Source organism: Impatiens glandulifera, chromosome 1, assembly GCF_907164915.1.
Source record: "Impatiens glandulifera chromosome 1, dImpGla2.1, whole genome shotgun sequence".
Taxonomy (NCBI): domain Eukaryota; kingdom Viridiplantae; phylum Streptophyta; class Magnoliopsida; order Ericales; family Balsaminaceae; genus Impatiens; species Impatiens glandulifera.
The window spans coordinates 81,016,517-81,039,070 of NC_061862.1; the positions used below are offsets into that span (position 1 = coordinate 81,016,517).

Below are 22,554 nucleotides of genomic sequence, written 5' to 3' on the forward strand. Positions count from 1 at the left end.
TAGGAAAAACGGGGGATCTCTTCACGATATTATGATCGATGCATACAAGGGTTTATCTTGTTGTCAGTTAGTCTCTTTCTTTGTATGTTAAATATTAATCTCGTCAAATTCTTCCATTCTTGATTATTTGGCATTCTTCACACCAGCTAGATCTGTATTCCGATTCATCTTGATTTTGCTCATCCTTCCGATATCACAATCGAAGGAAACGGTCGAGATTACGTCTTTCATCCGTAAGAACTGTTCTTGTTCTCCTTTATTAAATAAGTATTTGACGAATACGACGTTTATAGTTAGGAAAAACGGGCTATCTCTTCACGATATTATGATCGATGCATACAAGGTTTTACCTTGCTGCCAGTTAGTCTTTTTTTGTATGTTAAATATTCATCTCATTAAATTCTTCCATTATTGATTTTTGGTATTCTTCACACCAGCTAGATCTGTATTCCGATTCATCTGTAATATGCTCATCCTTCCAATATCGCAGTCGAAGGAAACGGTCGAGATTACGTCTTTCATCCGTAAGAACTGTTCCTGTTCTCCGTTATTAAATAAGTATTTGACGAATACGACGTTTACATTTAGAAAAAACAGGGGATCTCTTCACGATATTATGATCGATGCATACGAGGGTTTACCTTTTCTTCCTAATTATACTAGGGCGGTTAGAGCTGGATCAATCGTTTCGTTAAAGCTATTTTGTTGATGTTCGAGTGGGTTGTGGAACTACCTGATGAGTTACGTGATGTGAGAGAGTGATAGTAATGAATCTTTAGCGAGTAGATTTGGGGTTAGTATGGCTAGTATTGAATCTGTTAATGGAATTGTTAATTGTGATAATTTTATTGTTGGATCTCTTTACTATATTTCTTTAAATTCAGGTGCGTATCGATATCATCATTCTTTTTGATTTCTTAATCTATTATTGCTTGATTGAAACATAGTTTAATGTTTTTTACTATTTTTTTTTCAAATGTTTGCAGTTCCTAGTGAGCTATCATATCCTGCAGAGAGCTTGGTACTAGTGGATTTATTGATATCTTATAGGCTTATTGAATATGATTATCATTTTGTCAATATGTTTTGAATGAAATTATCATTCTTAGATTTTTTTTTCTCAAATTAATTCAGAGGCTGAAACAGAGTTCCATAACTTCTTTCAACAAGGATACTGTAAGAAGGTTTGCAGAAACAGTCTCATTGGATCTAGCAAAATATATGCCGTGGCCTGTTGAAAATTGCAATTCTTCCGAGTTTTCAAAGACATTATTTTTCTTGGTCTTATTGGATTCATCCATGGAGCAGAAGATTGGTATCTTTTCATTTTGTTTCCTTTCAATTACAAAATAGTTTTTTTTTTGTTCTGGCTTAATTTTGTTATATTATGAATTTCCTTCATTTGACAGAGATAAAGTTCATCATTTTGTCTCTTCCAATCAATGTAGTTTCTCCATTATTTGGATTTTAGAATGCTTCTTTGCCGATAAGAAGTTATAAGCTTAGATCATGTTTTTAGATGGTTGCTTCAGCTAGCTGGATCAAAGCAGTCTGTGAAGGCTGTTGCACCAGGCTAGTTGTAGAGAATTTGCACTAGTTCGTGTTCTTTCTGGACTTATATATTTATGTTTTTTTATTCCTCTATTATCAACCTATAGAAAAGTTTCCCACACATGATGCTCCCAGCATCAGAACATCAAAGAGAGTTAGTACCTGCTGAGTTTTTTATTCTTCTGCATCTGCTAAATTAAATTTAGTCCCTTACGCTATAAATGTGCCTGACATGTCCTAATAATCTAGAAATTTAATTCTTTGTGAATGCCCCCTTTAATTGGCAAATTCGGTCCAGTTCACTTTATTTACGGTGACATTTTTTTGTGTCAGATGATGTCCAATTTCATGCACTACATGATGCTTGCTATCCAATTCTTAAAACTGGATGGAATCTATTGGATTCAACTGGAGAAGTACCTAACTTGGAATTATGATACTGGAAGCCCTTAATACTTTTTATTTCTCTTATTACATTTTTTTATTCTTTTAACTTCTGACACTGCCATTAATAGACAAGCATAATAATTATGGATGGAGACTGCAATATATTTTTGGAGCAACTTTTTCAAGTCAATATTGGTGCCAACTTGAGACAACTCAATGCTGAGATATTGCTTGCCTTGTTCTGGAGGTTGCTAGAGAAATTTTTTACTACGGTTTCATCAGGTTTCTACAAGGTTTGTAGTTTTTTGTTTATTTATTTTATGTTCTCATCATCTTTGGAACAACCCACATCTATTTACAATTAATAATCACTGCAAAACATGAAATTACAGGATGATGGGCAGGGTTGGCTGTGTTCAATGCAGGATTTCTTTGTCTTTTTCTCTTCATCTAAGTCAAAACATGTTTTCCATAAGCATCTCAACTTTCTAGTCACAAAATCCAAGAATTCCCAAGGCAGATTTTTATCTAGATTTTTCACTGAAGAAGGTTTGTTTTAATGTCATCCCTTTTTACTGCCATCTAATTTGACATTTCTGATATTTTTTATTTTTTTCATGCTTTTGAGTATTTATTGTCTTTTCTATCTTGTTTATCATTACCCTCTACTAAATACTTTTGTGCTTTCATTTATCAGCAAAAATAACTTTGGGACACAATTAGAAAAGCTTTATTTACTAAAGTTTAAGTTACATTCCTTGTGTTTTGTATGAGAAGTATATGCAGAACATAAAGTACAATTGTTCCAATTCCTTATATACATAGTATCAGGGTTGCTGCTACTTATTCTGTATTATGTTTTGTGTATTCACTGACTTTATTTTCTTATCTATGGTTCATCTTTCTTGGGACAGGTATTCCATTAGCTGTCCAACTGGAAAGCCTTCGCCCTTTCATGTTTCTTTGTTCTCAATCAGATGAAAGTTTACTTGTCCAACTTTTGGATGAATTTCCTATGCTGCTTGTTCCTCTATCTAGTGATATTCAGGTTATACATCTTTTTGGTTAAAGATTTTCATTCTAAGTGTACATTAAATGATTTTGTATTAATTACAAGAATATAATTTTTTCCTTTTTATCCAAATTTATGCATGTTATTATCTTCTTCCAGGATGTGCGAGCTCCGGTATCTTATATAATTCTGCCTTCTTTGTTAAAACTATGACAGGTGAAAGTGACAAATGGAGTCACTTTCTCGGGGAACTGCTAAGCTTAATGGTTGAATTTAAAGCATTGTTACTATCTAATAGAAATGTGCTTTTCTCATTTTTTACATCTGTTCTGGGCTACTCACGCAATAATCTTCTACTGCCAGAAACAATTGGAGAAAGGTCTTTAACTGATTTTATAGTACTTTTTTTTGTTCATCTTATACATATTCCAGGCCATTGTATGATCTTTTCCTCTCCGTTATAGTTTATGGTACTTTGTGCCTATACCATAGAGAGTTGCATGACTTTACTACAATATTTAGTAATCACACCCCATTCTTTTCAGGTTTGAAAAATCTAAAAAGAACCAGATCATGCATTTTATTGTTGGCTTTGCTCTAACACTTCCTTCTTTTGCACTGGTAAGTTGTCAAAGGTTCTTAATTTCTTTTGCTTGTTGTACACTTGTATTACTGATGTGCTTGAGCATCTATTTTTTTTTATAATTGAGATCTTTGTTAACAAACTTGTGTTACCCCCGCCCTCTCCCTTCACTTTACAGCTAAACATCCTTTCTTTGGTCAAAGGAGTGAATGGTCAACTCTTACATGTAAAAGATGTTAAAATATTGGCTAGTATGCTTTTGAAAAAGCGTCGTGAATATCATATTCAACATGCAGAGTCTTGCCAAAAGTTATCAAAGACAGAGGTTTATATCCTCTGCCTTCTACTGAGGTATGTGAAGTTGTATAGAATTTATTGTTTGCATTTATGTAGGTTATTATTATATGGTATTTTAAAGTAGGAAAAATATCTAAATTATTATTCTCTGATTGGTAGACTTGTGCTGAATTTGTATCTTCTTCACCTGGTGAATGTGAAGACCTACTATTGGAGGTGTTGTAGGTAAAATATTAATACATCAATTCTTGTAGCTACAAAGTCCATTATATATTTTTCTCTTGACAACTGTTTTGCATTAGCAGCAGGGTGAGCCAACCTCTAAAGTTCCAACTGTTTTGTTGCCTTTCATCACTGTCTTGAGGAGTCTCACTAACTCATTTTTTGGAGCTATGAGTAATAAAAATCAGGTTATTTTTAATTCTTTTCACTGTTTTGTTGAATGGGCTATTCAAATTCTAAAAATTCTTTCCCCAAATTTAAAATATTTATGAACCCTCTAGGGAAACTCACGTGGCAATGGGTGTTATGTTGGAGACCAATGGTCTCAGGTTGATTCCCACTTGAACTCCCTGATTATATAAAACCTAAAAAACTTATTTCTTTGTATGTCACTGGATTCTCAATACCCGAGTAATGCTACTTGCTATTTAGAAGTGGTCAATAGTTTTCTCTTTATGTGTTTAGAGGTGGTTGCTGAGCTAAAGCAGATTCCTCCTTTTCAAAATGAATTGATTAACTCATTGATTTCCTCTTTGATTGACTCCTCAACTAAGGAGGAGGATAAATCAATTGGTACATAACTGTTATGATTTCCTTGTCGTCAAACAATAAGTTTTCCTATTTGTCAAGCCAAATATGTTTTTTTTTACAGTTATGCTTAAGTCAGATGATGAAGTTGAGAATGTGATTACAAAAGTACATAATGGAATGGCTGAAAAAAGGTTCAATGCTTTTACGAATCTTAAATGACTTAATGACTTTTTTTCTGTAATTTGTATAAAAGTTTAATGAAATTTGTGTTTGAAAGATGTGGTTGCAGGTGAAAAGAAAATTATTTCAGAGGTTGTTGCTGTGAAGGTGGGAAAACCTGTCTCTCTCTTTCCAAGTTTGGTCCCAACTGTGGAGGCCTTTTATTTTTTTTTATTATTGATTATGTTTTGTTTGTATTTCCAGCTTTCTGAACCTAACTGCACCTTCAATCAATCTGATTTAGCTAGAAACCAGTTAGAAAGTTGTAGACAGATGCATGTAGATAAGTTGTTAGAAGAATTCAAATAATTTGTATTTTATGAGATAGTTTTGTTGTAAAAATTTATATTAATTTTGTTATAATTTTTCTTAATTATTAATTTAATTTTAAAAAATATTCAGATATATTGTCAAAAAAATTAATATTATAATATAAAGAATTGTTAAAAATGATATAGACTTTTAGCAACGCTTAAATTAATATTACCGATGCTTATTTAAGCGTCGTTATAACTTGCGCTCACCCTGCTTCTGGCGACGCAAGAATAAGTGTCGGTAATATTTTTGGCGACGCTTTTAAAGGTTGACATAAGTTTTTTTAAGCGTCGTCAAAAGTCTTTTTTGTTATAATGATATTACATAATTAAATTGATTCAATTGGACATTAAATTATGAATTTTTTAGGATTAATTAAAGGTAAGAAAATAAAATATTATCCCTTTGACATCACTTCTTTGATCTTTCACAAACTAAGTAAGAAAACCAAAATCAAACAGTCGGATTCCCTTCCCATGACTTGACCTAATTTGAATTAGTTTATTTAATACTTTTTCCCATGAATTGAGACAAGCATATGAAAATTAAAGTTAAAGCATTTAGGATTTATTTATTTATTTGATTAGGAGTTGAATATGATGAGTATTTGACCATCTAATCATATAAATGTTTATAATTGTAATTATACTCCATTTCAATTTCATCTTAAAACACTTATTTAACTTCAAAATAATAATTTTTTAAATTTTGAATCGATAAATTAATTTATAAAATTTATAATTAATTTAGAACTCATATAAATCAGATATAAAATTAATTATTAAAAATACTGAATAAATTAAATAAATCAAACAAAAAAAAATTAAATAACAATCCAAATGTTAAATAGTCAAATTGCTCATTGATTTCTTTCCTTTGCATGCCAAATTTTTTTAAAAAAAAACAAGCACTTTAGATTATTTAAATAATTTATGATCAGCCGCCCAGTTAAAACAATGTAACGCCAAACAAGCCTTAGCTAGCTATGGAAAGAAGAAGAGAGAGAGATCTGGCCGCCGCTGCCCAGAAATGAACAAAGCTTGGGATTTTGGAAAGTATGGATCGATCCCACATCGAAATTGGAAGGATTTTGGTGAGCTCCACCTCAGATATAAATAGAAGCAGTCGTGCATCTTCAAAAAGACCCACGATTATCGGAAGCAAGAAACCCTAGAGGCTGTGACACCATGGCCTCTTAATAATCTCTAATTTTGCTTGAATTTCGATTCTCAGATGTTTGTTCGTAGAGTAGCTGGAAGCGGAGGAGAAGCAACAATTTCGAAGGTTTCAGCTTTTGTTCAAGTAAGTTCTTTTTCTAATTGCACCTGAACTTGAATCTCACTGTTTATCTGATGATAGTTGAACTGTTTGAAAACAATTTAGTTATTTTGATTTGATGTAAACTTGCTTCTTTAAAGTGTTATTTGAGTTGGATTGAATGTCACTTTATTGATTATCTCTGTTTTAATACTAAATACTTTGAGAGGCTTGCATAGAGAACTAGAGACCTACAATTAAGAAATAATTTAAATATACATATCTAAGATCATACAGACGATCATTCAATATTACTATGTTGAGCTTTCCGTTTGAAGCTCAATACTCTAGTCCATTTGATTTTGATATATAGGAAATGTTTAGTCCATTTGATTTTGATATATAGGAAATAAACATTTGACTATTTTTTATTTTTTTTTTGTATGACAGGTGATTTTCATAATCCATTGTTTTCCTTCTATGTGAATGAAAAGTTCAAGTAACGCATATACAGCGATATGAACTTTTTCATTGTGTACGTCAAATTTGTACGATTGACGAACAAATTGTTGAGCCTCTCTTCTGAATAAGATCGTCAATTTCTTAAAGATTGACGTCAAACTGCTGAGCCTCTCTTCTTTGTTGGAATCTGGATTGTGGATGATGATGTTCCATAGAGATTTATATTAATGATAGATGATTTATATAAAGACCATTATAAATGATAAGTGTATGTTTCTTCATCAAATTTTTATTTCAAAAATAAAAGGGAAATGGAAATGAAAAGGGAAATATTAGTTTTATTTTTTATTAGTTAATAATTAGTGAATATTTAATGTTTATCCATAATAATTAATTAATTAATTATTTTATTTATTTAGGTGGGTTTAATTGATTCTTAATTAAACCCACATATTTAGTTATTTAATTAGGCGCTCACTTAACTAAAATCATGATTATAAATAATATCAGGCTTGTTCATAATTAACGTTTGGATAATAATTGCTCTTATATCTCCTGCAATCATAGGGTTCTATAGAGTTAAAAATAATGGATTTTCACTATATATATTAATGTATGCAAACGTGAATTCTCACTATATATTAATATTAATGTTGCGGATGAACAATATGATTGCGTTATTTTAAATATTATAATAAAAAAAGTATATAAAATATATATATATATATATATATATATATGTATATATATATATATGTATATATATATATATAAATAAAAAACTGAGAATATATATATTATTGAAAAGAAAAACATTATTATTATTTTTTTTAATTATAGAAAAATATAGTAAATATATAATATTTTATAAAAGTTCAATAATTATATATAAGTAATGAAATAAAAAAAAATTGAGAAGAAAATTATATATTTACGTAGAAATATAATATATATATAATTATAAGGAAAATAGAATATATATATATATATATATATATATATTTATATAATATAAATATTATATTAAAAATAAATTAAGAAAGAATATTAAAATTTGTAACTCTCTTTGAATTTATATTTTATTATATTTATATAATTAAAATATGTATAATATAAAATCATAAAATTTTGTGACTTTATTTATATGTTGTAGCCTTTTTGAATACTTCGGTTTTTTTACAATCAAAACTGAAATTGATATATATATTTTAATAATATTTAATTTATTGAATATTATATTTTTATTATAATAAAATATATTTTTAGATATGTAAATAACTATTCTTTATTTAAAAAATTATTGAATGTTATATATGTAAAATAATTTAATTGTTTTTATTTAATTAAAAGACTTTATTTTATTCTGTTATTGTTTATCTATTTTGATATTTATTTGTAAAATAATTTATTTTAAATAATAATAATTGAAAAATAATTAAGGAAAAAAATTGGAAAAAATAATTTAATAGGAAATGACGTACCAATACTTATCTCATTCTTTCTCTCAAACCTATTACTAGGTTATTTGTAAGATTAATAAAACTTTTTATTTAAAATTATAATTATAATTATAATTATGTTTTTATATTTATTTTTAAACTAATATATCATAATTATGTACAAGCCCAGCTAATAATATTTTTCAAAAAATTCCATTCCATTCCCTCTCCCACAACCCTTTCCCAAGCCCTAAACAAAATCCTTCTCTTGACATAAATTTCATTCCCTCTCCAAACCGAACGGACCGGACTCCAGTCTCCACTCGGACCACTCCCGACTGCACACTCGAGTCTTGACTGACTCCTCTCCCTTGCCGCCGCCCGCCCGCCCCCGGCCCTCTTACTTCTGGGTTCTGTCCTTCATCATCTGTAAACGCACTCACGCCAGGTTAGTTAGTACTTTTCTTTTTCTTTCTAATTCTGAAATCTAGTCTATCTAGATAGAATTGCTTAATCTAATTGTTACTTACTTTATAGATTATTATGACCAAGAATAATAGAATTGCAAAGGGTCGATGGAGGTTTCAAAAACAAAAATCCAAAGGATTAAGTGAGGTTTCAAAAATAAAAACCACTTGTGATAAAAGAAAAATCATTAGTGGTTTCAAATTTCCAAACTATTCAGTGCAAAAAATCAGTGTTTTATACTGCCCGGGTCAAGTTGAAAACAAGTGATGAAGAAAATGTAGTCATATGATGTATTTGAACATCCTATTGACTATGAGTGATACTATTTGAGATGAAGATTATAAACTTATGTTTGACTTTGAAAAGAATGTTGATATGAACTATAATTCAAGATTGTGGGGAAGTATTAATGATGTTAAGAGGATAATGTTAGTCCAACCAGGTTTTATTAAGATTTTAAAAGATGCGTTTACAGTTGCTGCAACAGTGGGAAAATTTTCAAGCAAAAGTCGATAAAAACTTACATACGAAGTATCATGTCACAAGAGAGATTAAGAGGATTTGCGATGGTATTGATTGAAAAAGAGTACCAAGATAAGTTAGAGTATTGTGATTTGATTGAAAATTTTGCTTCAAAAAATTCAAGGAGAAGTTGTTTTCGTTGAATTGGATAGTGCTAATTATAACTATAACGGATTACTTATTTTTTGTTGATTGCATCATCTTTTTGCTTGCTGTATATTATATTTCTATTTTTTATAAGTTTTGAAATTCTTTTGCATCTCCTAATGGCTAATAGTTACTACACTTGCATATTTGATTTGTTTTACATATTATATTTTTTATAGCTTATATTTAGTATTGTTGCTTTATTTTCTAAAATCTTTTTGCACATAAAGGGCAAGAAAGATTGATACTCAAGCTTCCTTTTGAATGGCGTCTTCAATGAGTTTGCTGTGCCGAAGAATATGTCACTCTGTTCTTTGGTCTCGTCACCGACAACCCTTTTGCACAGGCACACTTTCTTCTGCATCTGAAATGCACTCTAATGATGCCACCATCCATTCTGACCTCGAAGATCAACCCTCATCACAAACAGAGACCACTCAACTAAGAATGGTTTATGACCGTCCACTAGAAAATGGCTTAGATATTGGCGTTTATAAGGTACATTCCAAGCCTTGGAAAAGTCTTTATAGATTCTCTGAATTTCTCAGAATGCACTTATCTATCCCTATGTATGTTTGGCTTCCAATAAAAATGTATTTTGGCACAAAAACATGAAGAGAATGGGTTTGATTTATAACATGGTTGAACATGTAGGCGATATTATTGGGGCAAGTGGGTCAGAATCCAGTTCAGAAGAGACTAAGGACTGGGAAAATGGTGACACTATTGTCAGTGGGGACTGGTGGCATCCGAAACAATAGGAGGCCATTTGACAATGAGGAGCCAAGAGACTATGCAAATAGGTGTGCTGTTCAATGGCATCGTGTTTCCATATATCCGGACTGGTTAGGAAATATTGCCATGAAGCATGCTGGTCCAGGGTAAGCTTTCTATTTGACCATTCGGCCTATCCACTTATCTTGGGCTTTAATGTTATTTAATGTGTAAAAAATGAAAGGAAAAAAAATCTTAATATTCATTTACAAGCATCTTTTTGTTCATTTTAAGCGTTCTATCACCCTCAATATGGCTTTTAAGTTTTAACCTTTTAATGGTTTTGTGTATCAATAAAGCTGGATCAAGTAGGATTGTGTAACAAACACTAGAGTTTGCTAGGGTTCCAAGAGTGAGATGAGAAGCGTGGAGAATTTGGAGAATAGATAAACGAGAAATAAGTTCATTGTGTAATGTAATTGGAACCCAATGTTCTTTTTAAATATTAGTCTAACCCTAAAGTCTAATTTTTATCTAAAGAAACATAAATCATATTCTACAAGTTTGATTCCCACTAAGAAAAGTTTGAAGTGGGGGTCATGGTGGTGAGATGTTGTGATAACTTACTCCAAGAAAAGAAAAATATGTTTTAATTTTTTTAAATAAATCATATTCTACTGTTGAAGATTAGCTTTTGAGAGTGAATTATGATAATATTATTGAATGATATAAAGTATATTGAGTAAATAAAAGTAAAATAATGACAACAAACAATACTTTCAGTATAAATAAAGCAATGTGTTGAGTGCAAGTAATATGCACCAATTTCAAAGAATTGAGAGAAATAATTTTCACTCCCTCTCAAGTTGGGTAATAGATATTGAGAGTATCCAACTTCCCACATATTTCTTCAAAATTTGACATGGGAAGACTTTGGTCAGAATGTCAGCAATCAGCTACCTGATTGCAATAGTATGTGTTATTATCATTTTTACCACAATTTTCGTGGTTTGTTATGAAATGACACTTACCATTCCCGCTTCTTGAAACAAGTTATACTTTCAAAATTCTTTTTTTTTTCTCGAAGTACATGGGATTATATTTTGGTTAATCTTCAATGGATGTTTTCGGGCGAAGATGTGCCATCACTATTAATTATTTCCTAGATTGGCTCAATTGAAAGATTAGTGATACATTAAGACTTGTGTTGTGGATTATTTTTATATTGCTTCTCTTATTGCTGCTAATTTAAGTTTATGTACCTTTTTTCTCCTTGTTCTAGGTCATGGTATATGAAACAACTAGATATGAGAAACATTTTCTTGTGAGGACTTATCTAGATGAGTACGCTCATATATATATATATATATATATATATATATTATATAGGTTGAAGAAAGAGATTTGTAGACTTACACTAGGTCCAAGAGATCTTTGTTTGTAGATGGTATACACACAATAGTCTTATATGCTGGAGTAGGATTGTTACCACAGACATGGAGATTGTAAAATACATAACAAGTCCAATCCAAGATTGAGGAAAATCTTCATAAAGCAAGGATCTTCCCATGTAAGAAGATCTCTAAACGAACAAAACAAAAGAAATTCAGATTTTTTTGAACTTGAGTTACTAGAGCTGCATGCCTTGTATATATATTGCAACAATGAGATCTTGTTCTTGCCTTCTGTTTTAGCTTTTTGTGCCTAGTTTTGCATCCAATTGTTAAGAATATAAAATCAATTTGCCAACTAACTTGTATGAAGTTGAAATAGTTCATTGAACTTTTTGTGAGCTCAAACTACCCAAGTTTTGGTAGATGGTTTCACCCATATTGCTAATTTTGAATGAAGACATGATCCTAGTGAAAAATCCTCCAGCAAAGATTCCAATCTGGATCTACCTGAAACATGAGTTCTACCACTTCTATGGAACCCACTAGACTTGAGCCATATTTCATGTGCTGTGGGCATAATGAATTTTGCAATTGATTACTGAAAAGAATGTAGTTTAAGACGTATATATTTTTTTTACTTCGAAACCAAGATTTGATTTAGTTATTAAACACCTAATTCCTCAGTGGAAGCTAGGCCAAGGTTCAAGACTTAGATATAATAAAAAGAGATCTACACTTATATATATATGTCGGTTTGTTCTCTTAATAAAAAATGATCACTTGTTCAAATTATTTTTTCTTTTGTCCTTGACTGATTCTTTCTTCATTTTTACTATTAGGAATTATGTGAATGAAAAAACTATATTATTGTTTGATTTATTTGAATGGTATTGCCATTGTAGCTCCATCTTATACTTGGAGGGGAATCTAGAGACCAAGATTTTCACAGACCCAATTACAGGTCTTGTTCGACGTGTAAGAGAGGTTGCAGTGCGTGGCAATGGTATTTATAATCAATCTAAATCCTCAACATTTACTTAATTTTAACTTGAAGTCTTGAACACGGGGTAATGTAATGAATCTGTGGCATTTGCAGGACGCATTGTGTTTGTTGGAAAGGGTGATGATGATCAACAAGGAGCTGAAGCAAAACTTAAAGGAGTTGGTTATTACTGAGAGCATGGATGGATCTCTAGAATGCAAAATTTATTTGAAACTTTTCTTTCTAAGCTTTTAGTGCAATTTTGTTTAACTGAATTGGATGCTGAAGAGTTATGCATGAAAATGTCCCATAGCATCAACAATGCATCCTATCTTTTGTTAACAGAAGTAATTCCCAATAACTGGTCTTTCTTGATTTTTTTTGTTGGTCTGTTTTGTGGAAATCAGTCTTGATTTTGAACTGTAAAATCTTAGATTGTAAGAATTTACTTTATAAAACTATTATTCTTATTTATATATAATTTAGATAAACTCTTAAATTTAAATTTATTTATTGTTCAGTTATTCTTCAATATTTTTTTAAACGAATCGGGGATGGAGAAGAAATAGAGATACCTGTCGGGTTTGGCGTCAGGTAGCAAAATGAAAATCGGGTATGGGGATCGGGTTTGGCGTCAGGTAGCAAAATGAAAATTGGGTATGGGATGGGTACTTCATTACTTACGGGTAGTGTACCTGTTTTCATCCCTATTTCCAATTGCAATCATTACTTACGGGTAGTGTACCTGTTTTCATCCCTATTTCCAATTGCAATTGCTTCTCCTAACACGCTCCCATTGAAGAACACTGTGAAGTCATGTTCAAAGGTAAAAAATAAGTGTTCAAAGGTAAAAAATAAGTATTTGTCTTCCCCTTCTCTTTATGGGAAATTTGATAATATAACCCTTAAAAGACCCCATTTCTCATATTTAACCTAAAAAAAATTATTTTGATTTTTAACATTTTTTATAAAAATTTTCCAATTATATCCTTACTAACTTTTTCTCTCTTTTTTTTTTTTTTTCCTTTTCTTTTCTTTTCTTTTTCTTTTCTTCTTCTCCCAGCCCCCGCTTCCCTTCCCCCGACTGTTACACTTCCCCTTCCCCGCTCTCCTTCCCCCAAGCCGGTTTCTGCCCAGCCCTCCCCCTAAACGCCATCCCCGACGTTCGCCAAGACGCCCAACCCCTCGATCCCCGACGAGATAGCCAAGACGCTTCCAGCCAGCCTCATCGACGATCGCCAAGCCCCGGACGCTTCTAGCCCGACTCCCCGACGTTCGCCCAGCATTTCTGAGGTTGGTTCGTCTACTCTTCCGTCTCTTGCATGTTGAGTATGAAATGTTTTAGGGTTTTAGTTTAGGTTTATTGTTTGAAATGACGAGAATGATATAGTTTGGGGTTTAGGCGTGGGGCGTGAGGCGTGGGGCGTGGGGCTTGGGCGTGGGGTTTGGGCGTAGGGTTGGGCGTGGGGCTTGAGCGTGGGGCTTGGGCGTGGGGCGTGGGGTTTGGGCGTGGGGTTTGGGCGTGAGGTTTGGGCGTGGGGCGTGGGCGTGAGGCTGGGGACACAATGAACAAAAACAATTGAATCACATGTTTATGTTGTTTGACTGGTGACCTGACAGTGTGCATATGAAGTCGGTGACGAATTTGTATCTTAAAATTGAATCACATATTTATATTATTTGACTGGTGACCTGACAGTTACTTATATTCCAGGTTCTATCAGATAGTACAAAGAAAATTGACTATGATGCTCAGCTGAGGAAAGATGAACTGAAAAGTGTTTCTCAGAGATCACATCAGGTCTATGGTCATATAGAATCTAATCATTTGTAGTTTCATTGTTTTTTGTCCAAATTTCCATATGTAATTCCATCTGGATCCACTTCTAACTTCTAGATGAGAAATCTAGTAAAAATGATGTTTGCAGTGAACACATAGTTTTAGCTCTCAATCTTCATTTGTTTCTTTTATAATTTGCTTTTTTGGGTGTATTTAGATGGAAATTCTCCGGGCTTTTGTTTGTGTTGAGAGCAAAATCTTTGATGTTTCGGAATGGGCAATTTGCCAGGTAAGTGTACCAAGCCACATTTTTACTAATCAGATTGATGGTGATGAAATTTATGAGAATATTGCTGACCATCGATTAAGACAAATTGTATTGCAGCTTATGGAAAATGAGGCAGGGTTGTTTTGTTATATGCAGGGAATAGCTTGCAGGCCAAACACTCATCGGCCAAGCTTCCATGTGAACATGGTTGGTTTGGAGAAGACAAATTCCACGGGTGAGAGGAGTAATTCAAGCAGATACCCATGGGACTTGGATGCAGAAATGATGGAGGATGAAGAGGAAGAATTTGAGATGTGGCTACAAGAAGCTTTAGCCTCTGGTCTTTTCTGTGAAACTTCCAAACGTCGAAAAAGCTGGAGTCCCTTCAAACTCCCTCAGAAGAAGGGGAAGAAGCAATGGCGAAGAACATCTCAGTGATTGTAGTAAAAAAAAAGAAGTTGGAAACATTTTTTTCCTTTTCTTCCAGCAACATCCCCAATGATGTTACTTAAAATTGTCACACACGCTCTATAAAGAACAAAAGATTCATGTGGATGGTTGACAGCAGAACTCGAAAGAAAGACAAACAGACGAAACTAGAATGAACCACCAGGCAGAGACATTTGTTTTCCCTTTGTAAAATGTAAATACCTTTGCTGCCCCCTGATTGTTCATGTGGAAAGTTTTTTTTATTGAGTCTTGTCTTGGTCATGGAAGAAGAACATCTCTTATTGTACATTAATAGTCATACTTTTCTCTTTTGCATGCTCAGTAATAAAATTTACAGACAAGTTACTTTTTTATTTCCTTTATCCTGACCTGAATCCTGAGATTTGCATATAGCTGAGCAATCAAGAAAAACAACAGAAGGAGAAAAACATTCAAGTTTTCTTTGATCATTGTAAGAAGTGAATACATAAAAAGAACCCATAATAATCAAAAGGAGAGAAACAATAGCATTATTATTAAAGAAGAAGAGTGATTTTAAACAGATAGCTCAGTCTTTGAAACTAGAATACCATCACTGTCAGCATAAAGCCATTCACCATTGGATATAAAAGTACCAGCCATATGAACAGGAACATGCTTTTCACCAAGACCCTTCTTATAAGATTTTTGAGGATGAGATGCCAAAGCTCTAACCCCAATATCACAACTATTGATCTCATCTAGCTATTGATCTCATCTACATCTCTGATGCATCCATTCACAATTATCCCTGCCCATCCCATGTTTTGGGCTAACTGTCCTAAATTCCCTCCAACCAAAGCACACCTAAGGCTTCCTCCACCATCTATCACAAGAACTCTTCCATCTCCCCTGGTTTCAAGAAGCTCTCTTACCAATACATTGTCTTCAAACACCTTTAGAGTCACAATTGGCCCTGAAAATGCTCTGCATTGCCCGTATACTTGGAAAATAGGCTGCAACACCCGCAAATCACTTCCAAGAAGGGCTGCATTGGAATCACAAAGCTCTGCGGTTGCCAATGCCATCTCCCTCCTACCAATTGTGTATTCAACTAATCTTTTTATCAGTTTGGTTATTAAGAATTTAAGATAAGAAGACCAAAACCACTACTAATTTAACCGAACAGACAGACTAAAACAACTACTTGTATATATATCTCACACCCAAGCCCCACGCTCAAGCCCCACGCCCAAGCCCCACGCCCCACGCCCAAGCCCAAGCCCCACGCCCAAGCCCCACGCCCAAGCCCCACGCCAAGCCCACGCCCACGCCCACGCCCAAGCCCACGCCCAAGCCCACGCCCACGCCCACGCCCACGCCCACGCCCACGCCCACGTCCACGTCCAAGCCTACGCCCCATGCACAACCCCCACGCCCAAGCCCCAAACTATATCATTCTCGTCATTTCAAACAATAAACCTAAACTAAAACCCTAAAACCCTAAAACCCTAAAACATTTCATACTCAACATGCAAGAGAGGGAGGAGTAGACGAACTAACCTCAGATATGCTGGGCGAACGTCGGGGAGTCGGGCTAGAAGCGTCCGGGTCTTGGCGATCGTCGAAGAGGATGGCTGGAAGCGTCTTGGCTATCTCGTCGGGGCTCGAGGGGTTGGACGTCTTGGCGAACGTCGGGGATGGCGTGTAGGAGGAGGGCTGGGCGGAAACCGGCTGGGGAAAGGGGAAGTGTAACGTTCGGGGGAAGGGAAACGGGGGCTGGGAGAAGAAGAAAAGGAAAAGAAAAGAAAAGAAAAGAAAAGTAAAGGAAAGGAAAAGAAAAGAAAAAGAAAAAAAAAGAGAAAAGGTTAGTAAGGGTATAATTGGAAATTTTTTATAAAAATGTTAAAAATCAAAATGATTTTTTTTTAGGTTAAATATGAAAAATAGGGTCTTTTGAGGGCCATATTATCAAATTCCCCCTCTTTATTATTGCTTGTTTATACTTTTCACTTAATGAACTCATACTCTTTTTATTACTAAAATGCTGTCTTAAAAAAAATCTAGTTGTGTTTGTCCTTTTCTCACAAAATGTTTATATTTCCATCTTGGTATTTTAATTCGGCATTGTTAGCTGTTGGTCTTTTGCGGAAATATGTGAGTAACTGATGTGTCTAATTTCTACCGCCCTCGGTCCTAAACCATGACACCGTCCCATCCCCTTTCCAGACAATGGTCGAAAACCATGTCGAATAAGCAATTTTTTTTAATTATTCCTAATTTTAAGGAACAATTCTAATTAATAAAAAAAATGCTAACTAACTAATAAAAAATAAAACCGCTCTTCAACAAGGAATTCTTAGTAAATGCGAGTCATCAGCTCGCGTTGACTACGTCCCTGCCATTTGTACACACCGTCCGTCGCTCCTACCGATTGAATGGTCCGGTGAAGTGTTCGGATAGCGGGACTAAATTATTGTTATTTTGTTTTAGATGACAAACCACAATAGTGCATGATCCAATATCGAAACAACAACAATAGAGCCGATACAATGATATAGTTTCTACTCAACTTTTTTCTTTATCTCTTTTCTCTTCTTAAATTTCCTATGAAGCCGATATAATATTTCTCGAAGATAATAAATATGAAGATAATATTCAACGAAGATAATAGTTGTATGAACATTGTAGTAATTGTAGTATATGTTGTAAAATGTAATATTGCTGTATTTTTAACATGACAACATTGTGTTAACCTGATAAACGATGTATTAACATAATGACAAGACAATATATAAATATTAACATACTATAATCAAATTAATATATTGTGTTAATAACATTGTAGCTTCTTCATCAATAAAAATATTAGTATATATATTTGTCAAGTGTAATATATGCTGTATTTTTAACATTATAACGATGTATTAAGAACATGACAACGCAGTTTAAACATATGCTGTATTTTTAACATTATAACGATGTATTAAGAACATGACAACGCAGTTTAAACATGACATATTAAAAATAACATTCAAGTTGTATTATCAGTTTGGTATGACGAGACAGTTTGAGATTGTTGCTCTTTTATGAAAATAGCCGGGAAATGCAAGAAGTTTTTCTTTGCATTTTTCAACGTGATGCCACACTCCCAACCAATAAAGTTTTTTCTTCGCATTTTTCAACGTGATGCCACACTGCCAATTGTTCGTGAAAAGAATTTGAGCTATAGGAAAATTTATGAAGTGAAAAAAATTAATCAACTTCTTAAGTATATCCGGAAGCCGCTCAAATTTATCATCAAAAATTTATCATCAGAGGTAATACCCTCCGGGATTTTCTTACTGTCGATAATTTTGATTTCTGTTGCATACGGACAAGTAAAAATATCACATACATATAATCACAAAAATCTGCACACAAATTTAGTATTGAGAACATGCGTTTATAACATCACAACACAGTTTTCACAGCATCACAAAATGACATTACTATTCAAAACATTTTTAACATTTTCAGTATTCAAAATGAGAACGACAACGATTTCCTAAAAAGACATCTAACACACTAATTGTCAATTTCTAAATCATTCTCTTACATGTCTAACATTTACCGTATTCAAAATGACAACGCAGTTTAGGCAACATAACAACACAATTTATACATGTTGAAGATTATACGACATTAGAATGAGAACGATTCAACTAATGTAGAATGATTTATTTGAGGTTTATGAGTAGCGGTTTAACTGAACCTCAGAATGATTAATGAAGAACGTAGAAGGAATAATACAGTTTGAGAAGCTTGAAAACGCAGTTTGAGAACTAATGCTGAAAACTAATGAAGTTTATACAATAATTCTTATGAGGTTTATGACCAACGGTTCAACTTCTGAGAACGTAGAATGAAGAATGCAGTTTGAGAAACTTAAAAACGCAGTTTAAGAACTAATACAATTTATACAATAGTGCTTAAGAACTAATGCAGTATGAGAACTGTTAAATTTTTGAAAAAAGTGTAAACATAAATTGTATTATTAAAAATTATTTCAAACAATTACATATCTCATATTTATAAGAGTTTTATTACTAACTAATTAACCAAACTAACTCATCACTTTTACAACTAATTAGGAGTTTTAGTAATTAATTAACGGTTTAATAAACTGTTAATTATTATTTTTACATCCTCCCTTCAAGGAGAAACGTAGTAGAAACAAAGTTTCACATTGACAAAATAAGTCGATGAAATATCATACTACGATCATGCAGCCGTTGTCTTCAGCAAACCCAAATCAGCAAACTTCATTTTTTTTAACTATCCAATTTAGATAGCCGAACAAATTCAATTCAGCAAGCTCCATTTTTTCACCTAGCTCCATTTTTTCAGCTATCCAATATAGAGAGCCGAGCAAGCCAATTCAGCAAGCTCCATTTTTTCTTTCGAATTACCCGATATAGATAGCTCAATCTTCGTTAGTCCAATCCACAACAATCATTATAAATAGTTTTTTCTTCATTAGCTGTCAGCTTTCAACCTTTCCAGCTTTAGTTTTTTCCTTTTAAAGAAAGTCAATTTAGCATTCTTCTTGGTATTGACGAATCATATCAACAAACCTCCATTTTTTCGGCGATTACAAGAGAATCTTACTCTATGGTTTCGACAAAACCGTCCTTTCATCGATAAACACATTTATTTATCAAAGAAGCCAATTTAGCCTCTCTTTTTTTTCATTGTCAGCCGGCCCAATCCAGTCAGCTTTAGTGAAGCTATCCATATAGACAGCCCAATTTCATTTTCTCTACAAGACCATCCGTCATCGATTTTGTCACAAATAGAAAACGATGTTTCTTTGCAGATGCGCCAACTTTCTCCAAAGCTCCGGGAGGAGCGCCAGAAGAAACCATAAAATCTGTTGTAGATGGTGGTACTGAAGGCTTTAAAGTCCATGCAATCTTCTAGGTGTCACTCCATGCTTTGAATGTGACATTTGAGCAAGAACAGTATACCCATCATGTGTCCTGTTAATTTATTGTTCGCCTTTGTAATGCAAAGCTACCAAAGTCTTGGTAGCATCATCCCTCATGTTTTCTGTTATCTTCAAACAACTATTGACTGTCTTAGTTGTTTCCTCAGCCTTGTACTCATCATAGTTCTCCAATTCTTTCCTCAGCCTTGTACTCATCATAACTGATTCTCTAATCCACCCGAATTAGTAAAATCATTTTTGTCTGCCTTTATACTTTATTACCACCATCTTCAAATAGCTTGATCCTTGAATCGTGTCCATGGAGGAATATTGGTTTAGAAGAGGCTATATGTAAAAGTGGTTAATGGGTTTTCTTGTTTGATTCTTGGTCCGGAATAAATGGGTTAGAGCCATGACAACAACGTTCTTTTTAACACACCTGTGAAAGTGAGTCTTCTTCAGATGAAACATATCTGTGGATCTGATCATTAAGTGATAGAATCCGAAGAATCAAAAAGCAACCAAACCAGATAAGAGAACAAATTTTGGATGTAATATTTGATTTTTTTTCTCTATACTGAAATTCTCATTATGCACGTTAACATAAACACCTATAATTGCTGATCACTGCCATAACTTCCACCAATGCAACAACATTCAAGTCAATCGTGTAGAAAATCTTGGATGTGGAAACCCCAAAGATAATGTGCTGGCTATTGGACACTTTTAGTTTGAACTCATCAGGCAAAAATCTACATCCCTCTAGAAAGATTTTCTCCATCAGTCTTCAAAGTAATTAAGAAAGATTTTTGTTGAAAAGAGTCAAAAGAAGGGATAACATAGACAATTGATCTTTTTCCCTTCACTTCCTTAATTTCCCATCATCAAATAACATTATAACACATTTTCTCCAACTCAGAAGAACGAGTCGAGCAAGGCCTTGTAGGTTTTCTTTTTGAAAATCGCAGCAATAACTCTGATACCATGTTAAATTTTTCAAATTTTTGAAGAATTGTAAACTGAAATTATATTTTTCAAACAATTACATATCCTATTTATTATAGGATTTTTATTACTAACTAGTTAACTAAACTAAGTAATTAATTAATTAATTAACTGTTTAAACTGTTAATTATTAATTTTACAAGAAAAAATAGAGTTTATATTTGAGAACATTTCAGAATGATTGACGAAGAATTGAAGAACGAAGTTTCATCTCTTACCTTTGAATATCGTCTTCAGATAATTTCCTCTTCTTCAGTACTGCATAGGGAAACATAGAGAGAGGACATTGAAGTGAAGGGAGCTTGTTAGGACGGAGAAGCTATTAGAGAGACAGCGATATATATAGAGTAGAAGGCTGGGAAGATGCGAAATAGAGAGAATGTTAGAGTTTAGTGATCAATGAAGGGGAACAGCAAATTAAATATAATAATAAGCCACTACTTCCGAATGCAATAATATTCTTAAAAAAGTTGTACAAAATAACTTAGTCCAAAGATGATGAAAAACACTAGTTTAGTTGCAAACAAATATAGTGAAATTTTCATGCGCCGGGTGCCGCGTCTTTAACCTTAGTCTGCAAATACCCACCATATTCCCTAGCATAATCTTTGACATGTGTAGCCGTATCAGCAATCCTGCTTCTCGCATAATCGATCCGGTCCGAACCGGGCGGATTAAACCCCCTATAGTACCTATAAACCCATGCCAATGCCGCCACCGCCACCACTCCGAAGCCGAACATGGATAGAAATCCGGCGACAACGAAGAACGTGAGTGCAGCAAAAGGAACCCAGATCGGGCTCGTTATGAACAGAAAAGGAGAGAATAAAATTATGGCTAAGACTGTTGCAGTCATTGTGATACCCGTTAGTAAGAGGAGAATTCCGCCTGATATAGATAGTGCCATTAATCCAACCGCCTGAGCTGACGACGGACGGCGGTTGTTCTGGAGCCGCCATATGAATGCGTTTCCGGGTTGCCGATCGGCCATTGTTATTACGTACAGAGATGATTGATTGATTGAAGAAAGAGATCAGTGTGAGTGTGTGACCACGTACCGACTGATATTGAAGAAAGAGGAAGAAAGCTTTAACACGCGTCAGAGAATGCTGCCGCGTACACATGCAAATTCTACACCTGTCCCACTTTTACACTTTTATTTATCTCTATGATTTGCTGTCTTTCATTTTGATTTTTGAAAATTTAATAATCCTTAAATTATTATTTTTTAAGTGTTACAAATTCATTTGAGTTCTATAACAATGACTAGTCTAACGAGGGACGGACGAAGAATAGCAAAGCTGAATAAACCCATCAAGCTATAGTGTAGAAAGAACGATCAATTTCACTATTTATTGATATTTAGACCATTTGTAACTTATAAACTCATTCTCAAACTCAGAATATAGTAATTATCACATTAATATTAATTCATTTTCAATTAAAAAACATCTCTAAATTAAAAAATATTTTTATTTATACTAATTTTTTAACTTTATTAATATTATATATATATTTATCAACTTTACGTATTTAACCATAATATTTTTTTCATTTTTTAATAAAATTAAGATAAAATTAATTATATATCTTTTAACAAATAATTGTTTTTTTTAATGTAT

The 22,554-nt window shown here is 33.2% G+C and overlaps 5 protein-coding genes and 1 pseudogene across 5 annotated transcripts; 4 read left to right on the plus strand and 2 right to left on the minus strand.

Moving 5' to 3' along the window:
* The first annotated feature begins 777 nt into the window (after positions 1–777).
* LOC124922027 (uncharacterized protein At3g06530-like) lies at positions 778–2,968 on the plus strand. Its single transcript, XM_047462750.1, has 6 exons — positions 778–884; positions 987–1,021; positions 1,135–1,315; positions 1,885–2,231; positions 2,331–2,487; positions 2,853–2,968. The coding sequence occupies exons 1-4, from the start codon at positions 800–802 to the stop codon at positions 1,986–1,988; spliced, it is 405 nt and encodes a 134-aa protein (XP_047318706.1). The 5' UTR covers positions 778–799; the 3' UTR covers positions 1,989–2,231; positions 2,331–2,487; positions 2,853–2,968.
* Positions 2,969–3,180: 212 nt separating this feature from the next.
* On the plus strand, positions 3,181–4,774 carry LOC124922026. The gene is made up of 6 exons (XM_047462749.1): positions 3,181–3,329; positions 3,496–3,571; positions 3,712–3,884; positions 3,990–4,055; positions 4,136–4,240; positions 4,705–4,774. Exons 1-5 carry the CDS (start codon positions 3,214–3,216, stop codon positions 4,191–4,193), a joined length of 489 nt encoding a protein of 162 aa, XP_047318705.1. The 5' UTR covers positions 3,181–3,213; the 3' UTR covers positions 4,194–4,240; positions 4,705–4,774.
* A 3,731-nt stretch (positions 4,775–8,505) lies between these two features.
* LOC124921834 (single-stranded DNA-binding protein, mitochondrial) lies at positions 8,506–12,877 on the plus strand. Its single transcript, XM_047462532.1, has 5 exons — positions 8,506–8,723; positions 9,643–9,910; positions 10,067–10,293; positions 12,423–12,523; positions 12,617–12,877. Exons 2-5 carry the CDS (start codon positions 9,677–9,679, stop codon positions 12,694–12,696), a joined length of 642 nt encoding a protein of 213 aa, XP_047318488.1. The 5' UTR covers positions 8,506–8,723; positions 9,643–9,676; the 3' UTR covers positions 12,697–12,877.
* A 1,242-nt stretch (positions 12,878–14,119) lies between these two features.
* On the plus strand, positions 14,120–15,353 carry LOC124921836. The gene is made up of 4 exons (XM_047462534.1): positions 14,120–14,134; positions 14,217–14,303; positions 14,500–14,571; positions 14,707–15,353. Exons 3-4 carry the CDS (start codon positions 14,500–14,502, stop codon positions 14,986–14,988), a joined length of 354 nt encoding a protein of 117 aa, XP_047318490.1. The 5' UTR covers positions 14,120–14,134; positions 14,217–14,303; the 3' UTR covers positions 14,989–15,353.
* Positions 15,354–15,421: 68 nt separating this feature from the next.
* LOC124921835 lies at positions 15,422–16,720 on the minus strand (annotated as a pseudogene).
* Positions 16,721–21,473: 4,753 nt separating this feature from the next.
* Positions 21,474–21,937, minus strand: LOC124922396 (oleosin G). The gene has a single exon (XM_047463129.1). It carries the CDS (start codon positions 21,921–21,923, stop codon positions 21,474–21,476), a length of 450 nt encoding a protein of 149 aa, XP_047319085.1. The 5' UTR covers positions 21,924–21,937.
* Between the last annotated feature and the right edge of the window lie 617 nt (positions 21,938–22,554).